Source organism: Cavia porcellus, unplaced genomic scaffold (assembly GCF_034190915.1).
Source record: "Cavia porcellus strain 051 isolate PalLab524CR breed Dunkin Hartley unplaced genomic scaffold, mCavPor4.1 scaffold_32, whole genome shotgun sequence".
Taxonomy (NCBI): domain Eukaryota; kingdom Metazoa; phylum Chordata; class Mammalia; order Rodentia; family Caviidae; genus Cavia; species Cavia porcellus.
Window position 1 is genome coordinate 19565076 of NW_026947515.1, and position 17770 is coordinate 19582845.

Sequence of the window (17770 nt, forward strand, 5' to 3'; positions counted from 1 at the left end):
TACAGATGTGTGTCACCATGCCTACTTTAAGCAAAGACAGTATTTGAAAAGGTAATGAATGACACAGAACTGATGAAAAGTCTCAGTCCACAAATTCAGAGCTAAAGACTCCTGAATAGAGTAAAAAGAATTCAGAGCTACTAGGCATCTTTTCGAGAAATGGATTGCTAACATAGAAGGTCTTAACAGCTGTCAGGAAAAAAAGGATATATTCACCAACTGGTTAGGCAGTCAGCTAGTATTTTTACTGTAATAGTGAAAATACAGGATGATTATTTTCTAAATACTTAGATGAAATAATTGTTATTCAACAGTTGTATACCCAATGAAGAATGAGACAACCTTCTCGTATCGTAGAAATTCTGATCAATTTCCTTAAGAAAGAAAGTGATCAGTGATGTGAAACCTGAGGTTTGAAAGAATCAAAGGGCAAAGAGTGGGAAGTCCTTAGATATGTTTTAATTATTGTTGGCTCTACAAGACAATAGTGATGTCTTGTGGACCATTTCAAAATATAACAATAGCATCTAAATCAGGGAATAATTATATTTAAAGTATTTTATGATCTTTGTTCTATTCAGGAGGAAGGTAAACCTGGTTAAATTTAGACTTTGATATGTGTATACAGTTTTAGAGTACTAGAAGAATAGAAATATTACGAATAATTTATAGATGGAAAATGGAATTTTGAAAAGGCAAGAAAGAGCAAGATGCGTGTACAGTCCAACACTCGGAGGCTAAAGACTCAGCCTGGGCAGTTTTGCAAAACACTGTCTCAAAATTTAAAAAAACAAAAACCCAAAACTATAAAAAAAAGGGGGCTGGTGAGTGCAAAGAGGGGCAGGGAAAAATTTGTTAAACAGTCCAAAAAGCACTACATAGTTATAAAGGAAAAATTGATTAATTGGATTTCATTAAAATTAAAACCACCAAAAGACTGTTTTAATGTGATCAGAGTACCATAAGAAAAAACCATGTACTAAGTGACTTGAATAACATGTTTTTTCATGATTTTGGGGATTGGAGATTCAAGATCACGTGCTAGTTGTGGCTAGAACACAGCCTTCTTGCTGTGTGCTCACATGGCAGAAGACAGAGAGATGTCTCTTTTCGTACAAGGCTTGAGTCCTGTTGGATGAAGGTCCCATCCTTTAATTTCATTTCATCTTTATTACCTCCTTGAGCCGTTATATCTAAAATAGTTGGGGATGAGAGTAATAGGACTTGAGTATATGAACTGGGATCGACAGAATTCAGTCTGTAGCAGATACCACTGGAAGAAGACAGTTCACAGAGCAAGAGAAATACATATATTTCACAGAACTTGTACCTAGAATACATGAGAACTACAAATCAATAATAAAAAGGACAGAAAACCAGTAGAAAAATGGACAAAAGATTCAAATAGACATTTTTCAAAGACTATGGCTGTAACAGTCTGTTCAATGCCTAACCTGATTAATCATTACAGAAATACAAATTAAAGCCTCTGAAAGATTCCACCGTGTACCTACCAGACAGTTAGGATAAGAACATTGGCAGTTTAGAGTAAAATGTCTTTGGAAAACTGGCAGAATTTGCTAAAACCAAACGTATCTGTGAATGTCCATGACCTGTAGCAATTCTGTTTCTTGGGGTAGAGGGAGAGATTATATCAAATAGAAGTATGTGCATGTATTTTTCAAAAGCTGTATAGATGTGTTTATAGTACCAGTATTCATGGTAACTAAAAACTGGGAACAACTCAAATAAAATAATGGTAGTATATACTATAAAAAATAATACAATGAACTATTGCTGTATGCAATGTGTATGTATAAATCTTACCATCATAATGAGGGGTAGAAATCATACAAAAGAATACATGCTTCCTGCAGGAGGCTGAGGCAGGAGGATCAATCACTGCAAGTTTCAGGCCAGCCTGAGCTGTATAACAGCACTCTGTCTCCAAAAGTAAATAAGTAAATTAAAAAGAATACCTGTCACCTGATTGTATTTATATGAAGTTTTCAAAAACAGGCAAAACTAATCTATGATTTTTATCTCTGAGGATGGAAATTAAGATAGTGAAAGTCTGATTAGGAGCAGAAGGATAACAGGGACCATATGGGATACTGGTAGTGTAACTTTTCTTGTAATAATTGTGTTACCCTAAATATGTTTACTTTGTAGAAATGAAGGCAAACATTTACAGTGTATGTACTTTTCTGGATGTATGTTTAACTTAAAAGTAATGATAATTATTTTCTTAAAATGGGTGGTAGATGCAGGGTTTTTGTTTCATGGTGCTTTACAGTCTTAGTATATCTCATAAATGCTCCTGTTCAGTGTCTAGAAAAACATGTGTAATCACTACTTCACTGGTAAAATGAGTATCTCCTGCACCTAACATGGTGCCTAGGACCTTGTATTCTTTAAATATTCTCTCCAAGAAACAGAAGTAGGCTAATAATTCCTTTTTTGACACAATTATTTATAAGTAGTTATTTCTACTAGATTATTTCTAAAAATAGATGTAAATAAAACCATATTGTGCTTATATTATTAAGATGAATTATTAAATGAGATACTTCTCAACAAACATAACGTAAATTGTCCTATTTAGTTATAGGGACTCAGATCAACATCAGCTATTTCTGTATCAGCATTTTAGATATGTTATAGACTTATGGGTGTAGGTCAGTAGATTATGTAGCTTTGAAGACAAAGTTTTTTAGACCTTAGACCTAATTTTCTAAGTATATCACTTTTTAAAATTTGTTTCTGAACAAGCAAAATCAACATTGTTTGAATGTTTTTAGCATCTTTTGGATTAAACTTTCACTAAGTAAGATCTTAAATGCTGTTTTGCATTTTTACTGCTGTTTTGCAGTTTTAGAAACACTTTCACAGATCCTTTCTTGTTAGGATCTCAGAGCAACTTTATGAATTGACACTCTCAAAGCAAACAAAATTCAGCTAACAAAATAACTTACTGAAAACTTTCCCTTGATACCTGGAATAAGATAGAGATGTTTACTCTTGCTGTTGAACAGTGTATTAGAAGTTCTAGGTAGGACAGTTAGGTAAAAAAAGAAATGAAAGGCATCTGTATCAGCAAGAAAGAGTACTATTGCTATTTCCAAATACATGATCTCATATGCTGAAAATCCTGAAGAATTTATAAAATTTTAAAAAAACTTTTAGAGATGATGACTGAGTTCAGCAAAGTTGCAGGATATAAGATCAGTAGCAAAAAGCCAATTGCATTTATATATATACTAGTGATGAACAATTTAAAAATAAAATTAAGAGAACAATTCTAACCATGAAATGGTGGTACATGCCTGTAATCCCAGCACTCAGGAGCCTGAGGCAGGAGGATTGCAGTGAGTTTGAGGCTAGCCCGGGCTACATCATGAAAGCTTGTCTCAAAAACACAACATAAAATAAAAAGGAAAACAATTTCATTTATAATATCATCAGAAGAATTGAACTTAGAATAGATTGAAGACCTAAGTCAATAACATTCTTGGAGGAAACAGATAAAAGTCTGCTTGACTTTGCATTAGGCATCACTAATTTTTTTTTTTAAAGATATGACACAAAAGCACAATCAGAGAAAAGTAGAAAAGGTGGACTTCATCAGAATTAAAACTTGTCATGTGTTGAAAGACACTATCAAGAAAGTAAGTATAGGCATGCCAGGGATATAGCTCAGTGGCACAGTACCTGCCTGGCAAATGCAAGGCCCCAAGTTCAATTCCGGGTACAATGAAAAAGAAAAAGAAAATAATGGCAATTCACAAAATAGGACTGCAAATGACATATGTATGTACTTTTGGTGTACACCCAAGACAATTGAAAACATCTTCATGAAAGTTCATAACAGCATTTTTCATAATAGCCCTAAAGTGGAAACAACCTAAATGTCCATTGCCTGATGAAATGATAAAATATGGTGTATACACACAGTTAAATATTATCCAGGACAGAAAAGAATAAAGTAAGGATACATGCTTCAACATGGATAAACTTTGAAAACATACTAAATAAACTAAGCTATTCACAAGGGGGCACATACTGTGTGATTCCACTTAAATGTGTGATTCCACTTCCATGAGGTGTTTTTGCATATGACTTCTTTTGCTCAGCGTTGTTTTTAATTGGTGAATGCCATTTTATGGCTATACCCCAGTCATCCATTTGGTGGGCATTTGTGTTTTCATTTTTTGGCATGATAAATACAGCTTCTGTGAACATTATGTTTAAGTCTTTGGATAGACATGGGTTTTCATTTCTTTGGATAGACATAGGTTGGCTAAAATCCTAGGTGTATACTTGCTTGGTCACATTAACTTTATAAGACACTGCGTTAACATCTTTGCTAGTATTTGATGTTATCCATTTGCATTTTTCTTTGCTATTTTTTTTCCTCAAAAAAGACAAAAATGGAATCTCTTTTTCAGTATAAATTTGTAAAGCAATTTTAAGAATTTGAGGGATCACAAGAGGTTCATTATGTGAGAAGTTACTGATCTGAGATAGGGAATATCAAGGGTATCCTTTTAGTCTCTTTGAGAGAATTGTAGGAAATACAGTAACTTTTTTCTACCCTATCACTTCTTGTCCCATATGACTTAAGAATTTTGACAGAAATCATTATTTTATACATTTATAACACAGAAAGACTCCATAGGCCTGAAGATGTGTATTACTGTGTTGTGGACTAACGCTGTCCAATGAAATTTTTTGCAGTAGTAACCACTAACCATTTCTGGAAGTTTTGATATGGCCAGTGCAAACAAAAAACCTTGAATCTTAAATTTTAATTAATTTTAAGTCACATACATCTGGTGGTTATTCTGTTGAAAAGTGCTATTCTAAAGTATTTTTTGGAAAGATTCCCTAAAGAGAAATAATTGAATGAGATCTGTCAGCTCTGCTAGCTCTAGGGCAAGTTCATGTGTTTAGTCCTTCTCTTTCCTGTGGGGATATGTGTATCTCTTGAGAGATAGTCAAGGCCTGAAGCAGCGTAGTGAAAGAACCAGCAAATTTGTCAGGGTTACTTGGGGCAGGGGCAGCTCTTTGGTAATGAACGCTTATAATCAGGTATCATACTGTTTTTCTTTTTTTTAATTTTTTTTTTGTAATGTTAGAGAGAGTACTTCATTATTTATTTATTTATTTGGGAATTGAACTCATGACCTTGCGCTTGCCAGGCAGGTGCTTATGTTGCTGAGCTATATTCCCACACTCTGTTTCTCTTTCTATTTTACCCTATTTGGTAAACTAACCATGCACTTAAAGCAATCTATTTTTTCGTGATTATAGTATTATTTATTTTTTAATTTTTTATTAGTACATATTTATCATGCATAGTGCTCACAATCATTATAGGGATTTTTTTTTTTTTGTCTTTTTCATTTTTATCAGTACCAGGGATCGAACTCACAACCGCCTGCTTGCAAGGCAGGTGCTTATGCCGCTGAGCTAAATCCCCAGCCCCTCATCATAGGGAATTTGTAGGTGAACATAATGTATCTTAATTCTATTCCCATTTCTCATTCTTCCCCTTCAACCTTTCTGTACCTTCCCATTTGTAGAAACTTTGTTTCCACTTTTTTCTTTCTATTCTGTTTTTTAAATCCCTTTTCCCTTCGTTCCCTCCTCTCCTCTACCACTTGTTACCTACCTATTTGAACATGGTCTTTGTACTTCTCAGTATTTAACTTCTATTTTGTTCCTTAAATAATCCAATTTTTAATGTGCATTTTTAGACAAGAATATTCTCTCTCTCTCTCTCTCTCTCTCTCTCTCTCTCTCTCTCTCTCTCTCTCTCTCCCTTGTCATTTTTTAGTGTTTGCTTTTTGAGACACTCTTGCTATGTAGTCAGGCAGGCCTTGGACTCACTATGTAGCCTGGGCTGGCCTTGGAGTTGCCTCAGCTTTCCAAGTGCTGGGATTGCAGGCATGTACCATGTTCAGCATCAAGAATGTGCTATTTAAATTTTAAAACTGTACAATGTTCATTGGATCCTGGTTAAATCTCCCCCACCTTTTTGAGAAAGAAGCAGATTCTCTTTCTGCACTGAAGAGTATTAAGTAAATAATGGTACAACTCCCACCAAAGTACCCATCAAAGATTTGTTGAAATTTTCATTCTTTATCATGGCAAGCAATTTATGATTTTTCATATTTCAAGTTGTTATAATGATGTTTCTATATTCTTCAGTTACTCAACTATTATTCTAGTAACTTGTACAAACTTGTGTAAGACTGCTTATCAGTTTTGAATTCTCATTTTTTAAGTAGCTGAATGACTATAGTGGTTGGCTTATTGTGTCCTAAAGTCAAGGTCAATATTAGAAAAATTGTGGAATTTTCCTTTGTCATTGCTGTGGTAAGTATGCAACTACTATTTATAGGTACTTATATTGTGTTAAAAAAAATGAGATACCCTGCTTGGCTTATCATAAAAACACAGATGCTCCTAGATTCCAATAGGGAGGCCTTTTGCTTGCAGCATCTGTTTTAGTTGGCCAGCCAGATGACTTCTACAGATTTTTTTTGTTGTGGTTTGTTAAAGGGCAGTGACAGTTTTACAAATGTTAATTTAGCATTTTGTAAACTTTTTATTACTGTATCCCTATCAGTTCTGTGTAATTTTGAAATACTAGGTCATTTTACTTAATTTGTGTTACTTCATAAGTAACCCTAAAATGATCAGTGCTTTGTGTATGTGTTGTTCAGATTGTTTATCATGCAGTTGAGATAGATTTGTATTGATCTATAAGTTTATGGATTTAACAAATGTTTAATGAATACTCACTGTATGCTAGGCCCATTACTAACCTTGGGAACTATAAATAAGAGCAAAACATAGTGTTACTCTTAGAGGTGACTTTTTGTCTTATATTTAGTGCAGATATGTAGACAAACAATAAAAAGATATTTGGTGCTTCCATTAAAAGTTTATTTAATCAGTTCAATTGGCAGGAGCAGGTGCCTAGGATGGCCTCCTAGAATAAGTAAGTCTAAACTGAGACTTCTAGAGTAAATTGGGATTAGGCAGGTAAAGGGCATGGGATTAAGAGGAAAGAACAGTCAATGAAAAAACTTGAAGACTCTGGGAAGATGGGCAAATTTAAAAATGTTTGATACATTTTTGTCAGTTGGCTGGGAAAGGTGTGACTGCAAAATGCTGTCTCATTCAGCAAGCAGATTCATGACCTTGACTCTTTTCATCTTGTGCTGTTAGAGATTTCTAAACATTTTATCATGAATTCCATTAGTAACAAATGTTTATGTACTCCAGTATATATCCATATTTATTTATAAATTAATAGAGTACTAAATTTATGGATATAGATCATAATGCAGTAGTACATAAAGCAGTGATGCATCATTGTTCTTTAAGATACTAGTTTAAATTTTGTGATGCATCTATTCAGAGAGCCATTTATTTAGATACTCGATTTTAATGGCAGTTAAGTCCTGGATCAAAAGGGGAAGTATGGCTGTACATGACATTTTTCCTCCCTTAAATTTAATTACCATTTCTGGAAGTGTTTTTTTTTTTTTGAAATGTGGCTGTCTCTGTTTCCATCTGTCTACTAATTTTTCTTGCAAATTAACTGAAATGTATTATACTTTTGTAGTGGTAATAGATTTGCAATTAGTTGAAAGTTTTTATTTGGGTGATTTTTAAAAAATTAGAATATCTGCTTCTAATTTTCAAAAACTTTAAAGAGCATAAAACCAAGCAAAACAGAAAAAAGCCAATCAAAAGAAGACAGTGTAAGCCACACAGGCTTCAAAACAATAGGAAACCAACAATGGTTACCATAGTACCTCTAACAAGATACAAAATAGCTGCCCATACCTTCAGACATAGTAAAATCAAACAAAACAGAATAGAATAGAACCAGTAAAACAAAACAATGAATGCAGTACAAGACTTCAAAAACAAGATAATAGTAAATCCAAAATGGCTACCATAATATATCTTGTTATCTTTGAAATAGCTGCCTATACCATCAGATATGATAAAATCAAATAAGGTAAGACCTAACCAAACAAAACGATGAGAATGATACAGGATTTTGAAACAAGGTAATAGGAAATTAACAATGGTTACCACCTTAAGAAGGAGATCCCCAATATATGCTACATTGCATATTGTTATCCTCTTAATAGACCACCAATTTTAGGCCTGCAAAGTCAGTGAAATACTAAACATACAAGCATTAAGTTGTATTTTACCTCATTAGCTATCATCACAACCTGTGTTTCTCCAGATCAGCTAGTTGTTTGTGGAGGTGGTGGATGGTGCATGGGGAACATTGACTTTTCTTGTCTCCCTGTCTGCATGCCCTGGAAGGGACTAGGTGGCTTGTGGCTCCCAGTCAGCCTGCACATGGCACTGACTCACAGGAGGTCTTAGCTTGTTAACTTCTTCTCCTCCCCTGCAGTCCACAAATGGCACTGACTCACAGGAAAGGGCTGGCATGTGGCTCTCCCCTAGTCACCCTGTGCGTGGTGCCGACTCACAGTGGGTCTTAGCTTCTTTTCTGCTTCTAATTTTTTAAAGCATGCAGATGTGAGTTTGGGGGATAGTTTTCAATAGCAGAATCATTTAGCAATGGAAATATTTCCAGATAACCGATTTCTGGATACTGTTCTTTAGAACAATATTTTTTCCTTTAAAAAAAAGTATCTGGGGTTTAGGGGTATAGCTTAGTGGTAGAGCACTTGCCTAGTATGCTTTAGAGTCCAGGTTTGATTCCTAGAACTGGGCGGTGGGGGGGGGGCGCTGCTAGTAAAAAACATATATAGAAAGTTTTTTTTTTTTATTTTATAGGAACACAGTGATTTTTAAAAATATGTTAGTTGCATATTACTTACAGCCTTGCTAAGTATTTAGCAGGTTTGGAACACTAGTCTTTTTATTTAAAAAAAAATTGTATAACCCATCTATCTATACTTAACAAATCTTTTAGTAACATGAGTCCCTGTATGAGTTTTGTTTTGTTTTGTTTTTGTCTTTTTTTTGAGACAAGGTCTTGCTGTGCAGTTCAGGCTGGCCTGAAGTTCACTTTGTAGCCCAGGCTGTCTTGAACTCACCGTGATCCTCCTGTCTCAGCCTCCCAAGTGCTAGGATTACAGGCGTATGCCACCATGCCTGGCTTCCCCTGTATGAGTTTTTAAAAATAATTTTTATAGCCACTTTTTACTTATGGAGTATAGAAAAGAGTCCATATTATAATGTAAATTTCAGATATTTTTGCTCTACTTTGTGTCTTTTCTTTGAAGGAAACTTAGCATCTTTGAAATTTACTAATGTTAGTGCAGTTTTGTAAAGGGCTAGATTAAATAGTCTATGACTTTAAATATAGATAGAAAAAGTTACAGAATTTTATCTCTGAGAGAAATACTTACAGTCCTAGGACTTTGTCCTATAGTCCTATAGTCCTGAGGACTTTGTTAGTACTGTTAGATTGTATCTCAAGGCACAAATATTTAGAATAAGGTTTACCTTTCTTGTTTCTTCTTTGGGATTGTTTGTTTTTTTAAGACAAGGTGATGGTATATAGTCCTGGTTGACCTTGAACTCACTGTTGGCCGGGTTAACCTCAAACTTGAAATCCTTCTGCTTAAGCATCTCAATTACTGGGATTACAGATATATGTCACTGCATCTGAATAGGGTTCATCTTTAATAAGAATTAGTATAAAATAGGTATAATTAAAAATACTAATATTTTCTTCTTGTGCTCCCAAAGATTCTTATAGACCTTTCAAGAATACATATCCTAATTTAGAGACTATTGCCTTACACCACGATAACAATATGGATACTAACTTTTTAGTTTAAACAAAAGCAAGCAAAAAATAATTCATTTTATTGTATAAGTTTGTATTTAGTTGAAAATTGTAAGAATAATCAGCTTTGGTTTAAAGTTTGAAAAATAAGGGCTTTCCTCATAAGCAGACTATAAATGGAAGTATGGTAGCTCACTAAGAAACCCTAGAGAGTGATGGAAGCGTTACTGGTTAAAAGCATTATTAAAAAGGGTGTTTGCTGGTAGCTGTTGACTAGAAGGGCCAAAAGTATATGTTGTTGTTGTTATTGTTTCGTGGTACTGGGGGTTGAACCCCAGAACTTCATACTGAATGGTGCCCCAGACCATTTTTATTTTTTTATTTTGAAACACATTCTACTAAGTTGCCCAGGTTGGGCTCAAATTTGTGATTCTCCTGACTCAGCCTTCAGAGTACTAGAATTATAGGGCTGTGCAACCAGGCCCAGTTGTAATTATTATTGTTTAGAGATGTTTAGATAGTGGTTTTTGTTAATCTCTAGGAGATGTGGTTCATATTCATTAGGGATCTCTTATAAAAAGAAACTTTTTCGTAATCTGCTTCATCAAATTTATTGAATTTATTTCATTGCATTTTTATCAGTCAACATTATTGCTGAAAATGGACAACCAATTCCAATAAACCTGAGAAAAAAAGAATTTATGGGGTCATAACCACATTCAGAATTGGTCTCAAGGACTTCTTACTTGGTTGTCTTGTCTAGGTTTAATGTATTTATTGCTTACGCTTTCACTAACAGTTTTACTGTCTTGAGTACAAAATTTTCCTCTATGTGGTGTGAGGAATGAAGAGTTTTTTTCTTTGGGCAGTTATACATACGAGCTCCCATGGGTGGACCAGGAGTGTGTATGTGGCAACATATAGAAAACAGGGAGGCATAAATACTATTTAACATGTTCACAACAATGCTGTAATTCATATATTTTGCTGCTGGGAGACTAGAATTACCAGTAGTATATGTATGACTGTGCTGCTGGGTGACTTTTTATTAATTGTATTAGTAAAATGGCCAGTAAAAGTGATTAGATCTGTTTGTGCTACAAGTGATGCAAGCCATCTGATGGGATAGTTATGCATATACCAGAGCTGGTTCAAGCCAGTGGGATGTGTTAAGGTATAAAACATGACTTAATTTTGTTTTCTGCATCATTGATTTTATAGCCTATGCAAGCTGCAAGATGTCCTACAGATGAATTATCTTTAACCAACTGTGCAGTTGTAAACGAAACAGATTTTCAGTCCAACCAGTGAGTATCTATTTTCTTTTAACCTGCTGAATGATACTTTAGAAACTTCCAAAGAGTCATTGTTTAGGAAGCTTTTGAGAATTATTTTTCTGTTGTTCTTGCTAAGTTGGACAATGGAAGTAATGAGTTACGTATTTAAACATTATCTTATCAAATTTTGTTAAATACATTTTAGAACCATATGGCCCTTTTTATACATAACAATTTTTTAGAACTAAAGAAACTAGTTAGATGAATTATAGCACAGTTGCTAGTGTTTGGCTCTAGAGTCAGATTGTCTGAGTTTGGATTATGATTCTGCCAGTTATAAACTGAGTGATCATGGATAAAGTGTTTATCTCTGTGAGTCTATATCCTGATCTGTAAAATTCTGAAGATTTTATCTTCATCAGATGATTGTAAAGATTTAGTTACACAAATAAAATACTTAGAAAGGTGCCTAGGATATTAATAAGTTCTTAATAAAATTTAATAATTATGATTATTACTGTGATAATCTGAGAGACATGAAAATTAGAAGATGTATAACAAATGTAAAAAAAATTTTGTACTGGAAATTGATTTATAATATTATATTTATAATATTATATATCAGGACTTTGCCCATGCTTACACTTGAGCAATCCTACTGCCTCACCCTCCTGAATGCTGGGAGTATAGGTATGCATATGAGCCTTTATTTTTATTTTTGAGACACAGTCTTGCTAAATTGCCCAGGCTGTCCTTGAACTTGTGACCCTCTGCTTCAGCCTCCCAAATAGATGGGATTATAGGTGTGCAGCACCATACCCTATTCAAATTTGGAATCTCTAAAAGCATTTTTATCATAATTTATTTTAATTGATTCACATCACTCAGTGACGATGAACTTCCAAAGACCCTGTGGCCAAATTCAGTGTCATCCATATTCTTCCAGCATTGAAGACAGGGAGATGAAAGGGCTGTGTACTCCAAGGCAGTCTAGGAAAACAGGAACAAAAAGAAAAATTTTAACTGAACTTTAGAGTAAGAGACAGTACTGAATGTTTTATTAATATTGTTTCTAGTGCTATCTAGAAATAATCTATGATACTAAATTGAACATAGTTATTTTCAGCAAATAAACTGAAATGTAAGTAATCATGTGGGAATTTGTGGAATTCTACATATGTTGAATAATCATTGTAGTTGTTACAGAGTTACTTAAAAATACATTTACAAGGATCTTGTGCTTTAGTTGGCAAAACAGTATGCACAGAAACACATTAAACATTATCATTAAAAATTACAGCATTAGGGGCTGGGGATTTAACTCAGTGGCATAAGCACCTGCCTTGCAAGCAGGCGGTCGTGAGTTCGATCCCTGGTACTGATTAAAAAAAAAACAATTACTTACAGCATTGTAAATTTGATTCTCCTACCTTTATTTTGTTAGAACATTTGAAATGATTATCAAGAGAGGAAATTCATCCAATGTTTAGTTAATGTCAAGGACTCTAAATCAACAGCTTTAGTGTCAGATAAACTAGAAATGTAATGAAGTTGATGTTTTGAATTGGATATACTCTGTTGAATTTGGCTGGATTCTACTCGATGTATTCTTGACCCAGCATGCTGTTTATATCTGGAAAGGATTTTGAATTGCTGACAGTTTTTGGAAACTAAAATTGTGGTCTTGTATTTCAGGACTCATGTTTTTACCTAGTACTTAACAAACATAAATTTGGGAAAAAGAATATTTAGAAATTAGGTTCTTTATTCCCTTTAATATGGAGTACTGACTGTGTTTCTGTCTTTAGGCATGTGGTTGTGAGAACCTCTTCTAATCACAAGTTCACTTTTACCCTGAGGACCCATCCGTCAGTGGTTCCAGGGAGCATTGCATTCAGCTTACCCCAGGTAACTCAGGTGTCAATTTATTCTCTCCCATTTTTGAAAGCTGTGGAGAAGTCTGTTCATTTCAAGTAAATACCACACTATAATTATATTGATTCATTTTGAATAAAAACATCTAGATATTATATAAGGGATTAAAAATATATATGCTTAATTGTCAGTTTTTACTATGGCTGCCTTTTACTGCCTTGTTTTTGGGGTTTTTTTTTCAGTTTCTTAAAAATTTTGCACTAGTGTCAGTTAGCTATCAGATAATGTGGCATCATTTTAATGCTAGCTCCTCGGATAACAGAAAAGATGTAAAAATGCTATTTTATTTATAAATTGACATCTAATAATAGATGTTTTAAAATGCAGTGTCAGACTAAAGAATATGAAGAATAGTTTTCCCAAACTACAACCTAGCTTGGTAGGCTCTCCTCACAACAGGAAGGATTTTGACTACGGTTATAATTGTTGGTGAAGTCTGGAATCCACAGAAGCAGACTGCCTAGCACAGTCCAAGGTGCACAGTCGGTAATGTAGGAGCACTATAATTGCTGGTTAGTTTTGTTTTTCCCCTTACTGTCTTACTCAGGCTACAGGCCCCACAAGCCTAAGCAGTGTAAATGCAACCCTGCCTCTTTCTGTGCTAGTAAAAATTGATTTATTTCCTTGGTGGTATAGGAAAAGATTTCAGACACTTACTTGAGAACTATTAGCAATCTCTTGAAGCTCTTAAAAATAGTGGGAAATCTCTGCTCTCTGTTCCCCTTTTCTCTGCCTGGGTACCACTCTGTTATTAGGATTACATTTTGCATTTGTTTAAATAGATAAGAAATGAGATATTCCAGGGTTTGCAAGCTTTTTTGAAGCTTCATTTGGAATTCTGGTGGTCAGAAGTAGCGTGAGGTAGCCATTTCTCTTTGTCTTTCTGCTTTGTAAAAAATAATTTCTTCTAAAATTTACTCTAGACCAGGGACTGTTATAAGTGCTTTTGAATGTTTTAGCTTGTTTTGAAAACAAGTGCATAGATACTGTTACTGTCAACCCTTGAGACTATCTTTGAGATTAAGGTACAGACCCTAAATGTGACACCTTTGTCACCCAAAGTCTGAATTTAACTAGCCTTGCTGCTAATTGCCAGAGTGGTCAGATGTGGAATTTTACACAAAGGATCTTTAAGGAAGGTAGAGAACAGCGAGAAAGGCATGTGACGTATTGGTGTAAAAGCTGGAATGGAGCACTTTTATTGTATGCAATTACGATGCAGCATCATATGAATGATCCACCACAAAAATCTAGAATGGTCAGTAGGGCAGACCAACTATGGATATCCAGCTCAAAATTCTTTTTTCACTGTTCTTTAGAATGTTAGCAGTAATTGCTAATTTTGAATTTATACCAGGAGGGGCTGGGGATTTAGCTCAGCGGCATAAGCGCCTGCCTTGCAAGCAGGCAGTCGTGAGTTCGATCCCTGGTACCGATAAAAAGCAAAAAGACAAAAAAAAAAAAAAAGAATTTATACCAGGCCAGTCCTGAATTCCTCCCTGAACACAGTTTGTTCTACCACTGCATGGTTTTGCTACTGTAAACAGGGTTGGGGAGAGGCTAAAGTCTGGTGATTAATAGCTGAAAATTCTTTGGTCAGTACATAGAGTAGTTTTGTGTCTCTGGCTGGGTTTCAATATAGTTTATCTAACCAGTTTTAACTTTTGTTAATTAATTAATTAATTTTTGAGATAGGTCGTTCTGACTGGCCTTTAATTCACTGTGTAGCCTAGGCTGACCTCAAATTTATGGCAGTCCTCCTGACTCAGGCTCCGAAGTACTGAGATTATAGGTGCACACCACCATGCCTGACTAAATTCCTTTTTGTGACACTATAATGAACAGTAAAACTAACCACAGCTTTCTCTTTAGAACACTGAAATGTCTGATACAGTGAAAACTTCAGGTACAATATATTGTGCAATGGAGTGTTCTAGTTGGTGGGCCAGTTTTACTTTAAAAAAGGCAAGCCTGCTACGTTTGGAAACAGGCATACAGATATAAACTGTAGCTTATACATTATTTCCTAGGGCTGCTATAAGAACCACAAACTAGGGCTGGGGTCATAGCTCAGCAGGCACAGGGCCTGCCTGGCAAGTGTAAGGTCCTGAGTTCAATTTCTGGTACCAAAAAAAAGAACCACAAATTAAAACAATGAAAATTTAAGCAGCAACAAAAGAAAAAGTTGAATTTAAAAAGAATAGTTTGCAAAAACAAAACCAAAATTCACAAGCAGAGACCAGAAATTTATTTCTTTTATAGTTCTGGAAGCCAGAATGATGAAATCAAGATGTTAGCAGAGGTATGCTCTTTCTATATCATGGAGGGAAGATTCTCTTCAATGTTCAACTTCTGGTATTGGTAGCAATTTTTGGGCTTCCTTGGCTTGCAGATGTATTACTGCAATCTCTGCCACTGTTATCACATGATATTCTCCTTGTGTCAGTGCATCATTTTCTCAGAAGGACATCAGTTCTCTTGGCTTAAGAACTACCTTAACTTAATATAACTTCATATTAATGTGAGAAGTATAATCATGTTCACAGGTACCAGGGGCTAAGGCTTAAACATATTTTTTGGGAGTGGAGACAACTCAACATAAAATGTTTTAGAATTAGAATGTGTTCCTGAAATTCATAGAATTTCCTTTTTTCTTTATTTTTCTAATTTTATTTTCATTTAAGTGTCTTTCTTATTTATTTTATAGCGAAAATGGGCTGGACTTTCTATTGGACAAGAAATAGAAGGTAGGTTTTCTTTTTAGCCACCTGAAGTAGATTTTTTATGTGATTTTTTTTTTTCAGTTGTGATCTGTATAATGTTTTACTACCAATTATCATGACTTAAACATTTATTCTATGTAGTGTTTGGGTTAGACCTATGAAAACAGAAAGGGTATGTTCTTAATACTTTTCATAATTCATTTGGGAAACAAAGCAATTAAACAATTTATAGATAATAAGCCAAAAAGATAATAAAAACTGGCATTCTCGGTTAGGCAGTGTGGCAAAGTTGAAAAAATGGGGTGTGAATACTTAGTCAAATAATTTTGTAAATTCATGTATACAGTAAAGAAAATGCAAGCAAAATGAAACCAGATTTTTTTTCTCCTTACATTTAAAATTTTAAAAATCACTTATAAAAAGGTTGCAAAAATACTGAAAATTACTGTACACTTTCCTTACCTGGATTTACTAGTTGTCATATTTCCATTATAAGAATCCTGTTCAAAAACATTAATATGTTTACTTCTGCTGTCCTATGCAATATGAAATAATTTCAGAACTGCTGTATTCACATTATTACAAAAATAAATCTGCTAGAAACTTCCAGATTGATTTACAGCTCTTCTTTCTCCTAGACTGAGGATGCATATAGTTAGGGTACTGTTTTTAAATTACTTGGGCTAATTATCCTTCAACTTTAACCTCAAAGTTGTTGCACTAGACATTTAATACAAAAATTTGAAGTTAATTGTTCCTATTCACATTCAGTTTTAGGCCTCCCATACTTGATTTATTATTTTGAATATGTGAAACATTAAAAAGCTTTTAAAAGTTAAAACTGTTTAGAAATATCTACACTTAGTCTTCCTTATCTGTAGGTTCAACCATTTGCAGATTGAAGTTATTCAGAAAGTAAAAGTTGTAAATGACTGAACATGTACGTTTTTCTTGTCATTATTTTTTAACTATATAGTATAACAACTATTTGTGTAGCATTTACATCGTATTACAGAAATGTGAATGCTAGAGATGTCTTCTAGCCATGATGTGAAGTATATGAGAAGATATGTATAGGTTATTTGCAAATCTGATTCTGTTTTAAATAAGGTATTTGAGCTTCCCTGATTTTCCTGGATCTGCTCTGAGTTCTGAGAACCAATTGCCTGAGAATAAATACCAAGGGCTTATATGTAAAAGTTCTAGGAGTAGGAGGAGATGAGAGGGAGGAGATGGAAAGGGAAGTAAAAAGCATCGAGATGTGATACCTGTGTGTAGGAATTCCCCGCAATGAATGTATTATTATAGACTGCAACCATGTACTAATTTTACAGAGGGGGAAAGAGGTATCACTTCTTCCTCTTTCTCTTGTTCTATTGACTTGTTTTAGTTAAATTATTATTTTCTAGTTATCTTTTGAACTTTTAAATTTTTAAATAAGCATTACCTCTCTGTTTTAAACAGTTTCTCCTCATATAAACATTTACATATATCTACTAGATTATTACTCAATATCAACTCACAGATTTCTTTCTCATCCTTTCTTACAGCTGCATAGTGCTTCACCGTGTATGTGTACCCCATTTATAACTTGTAACATATTTGTCTTAGTATTGTTAGAGGTATATCTTCAAGGTGAATTCATAGAAGTGAGATTTCAGGGTCAAAGATAAATGTGTGCTCGTTTTCCACAGTTGTATGAAATTAACTTTGAATTCAGCAATTTAAAATAGTACCCATTGTTAGCTTATAGTTGTATAGGTCAAAATCTGGTACTGTGTAGTGAGGTTCTTTGAGATATTACAAGACCAAAATGAATTTTATTTGAATTTGTCAAAGGCTTTCTCGGTGTGTAGTGATTTTTCTCCCTATGCCTGTTAACATACTAGATACTTAATACATATTAAGGCCTTAATGTATTAACATACTTAATACATTTCCTGATATTGTGTCATCTTTGCAGTCTTGGTGTGAATCCCATTTAGATGTGATAAATCATGTTTAATATGGTATTGTAAGTTATTGCTAATATT

The 17770-nt window shown here is 34.2% G+C and overlaps 1 protein-coding gene across 2 annotated transcripts in view; it reads left to right on the plus strand.

Annotated features, from left to right (window-relative positions):
- Nsf (N-ethylmaleimide sensitive factor, vesicle fusing ATPase) overlaps positions 1-17770 on the plus strand; it is a 155126-nt gene that overhangs the window by 10852 nt on the left and 126504 nt on the right. For both annotated transcript variants that reach the window (XM_063242057.1, XM_005001966.4), the window contains exons 2-4: positions 11024-11109; positions 12888-12987; positions 15722-15761. In XM_063242057.1, coding sequence (XP_063098127.1) covers positions 11024-11109; positions 12888-12987; positions 15722-15761 — 226 coding nt within the window. The remainder of the gene's footprint in view (positions 1-11023; positions 11110-12887; positions 12988-15721; positions 15762-17770) is intronic.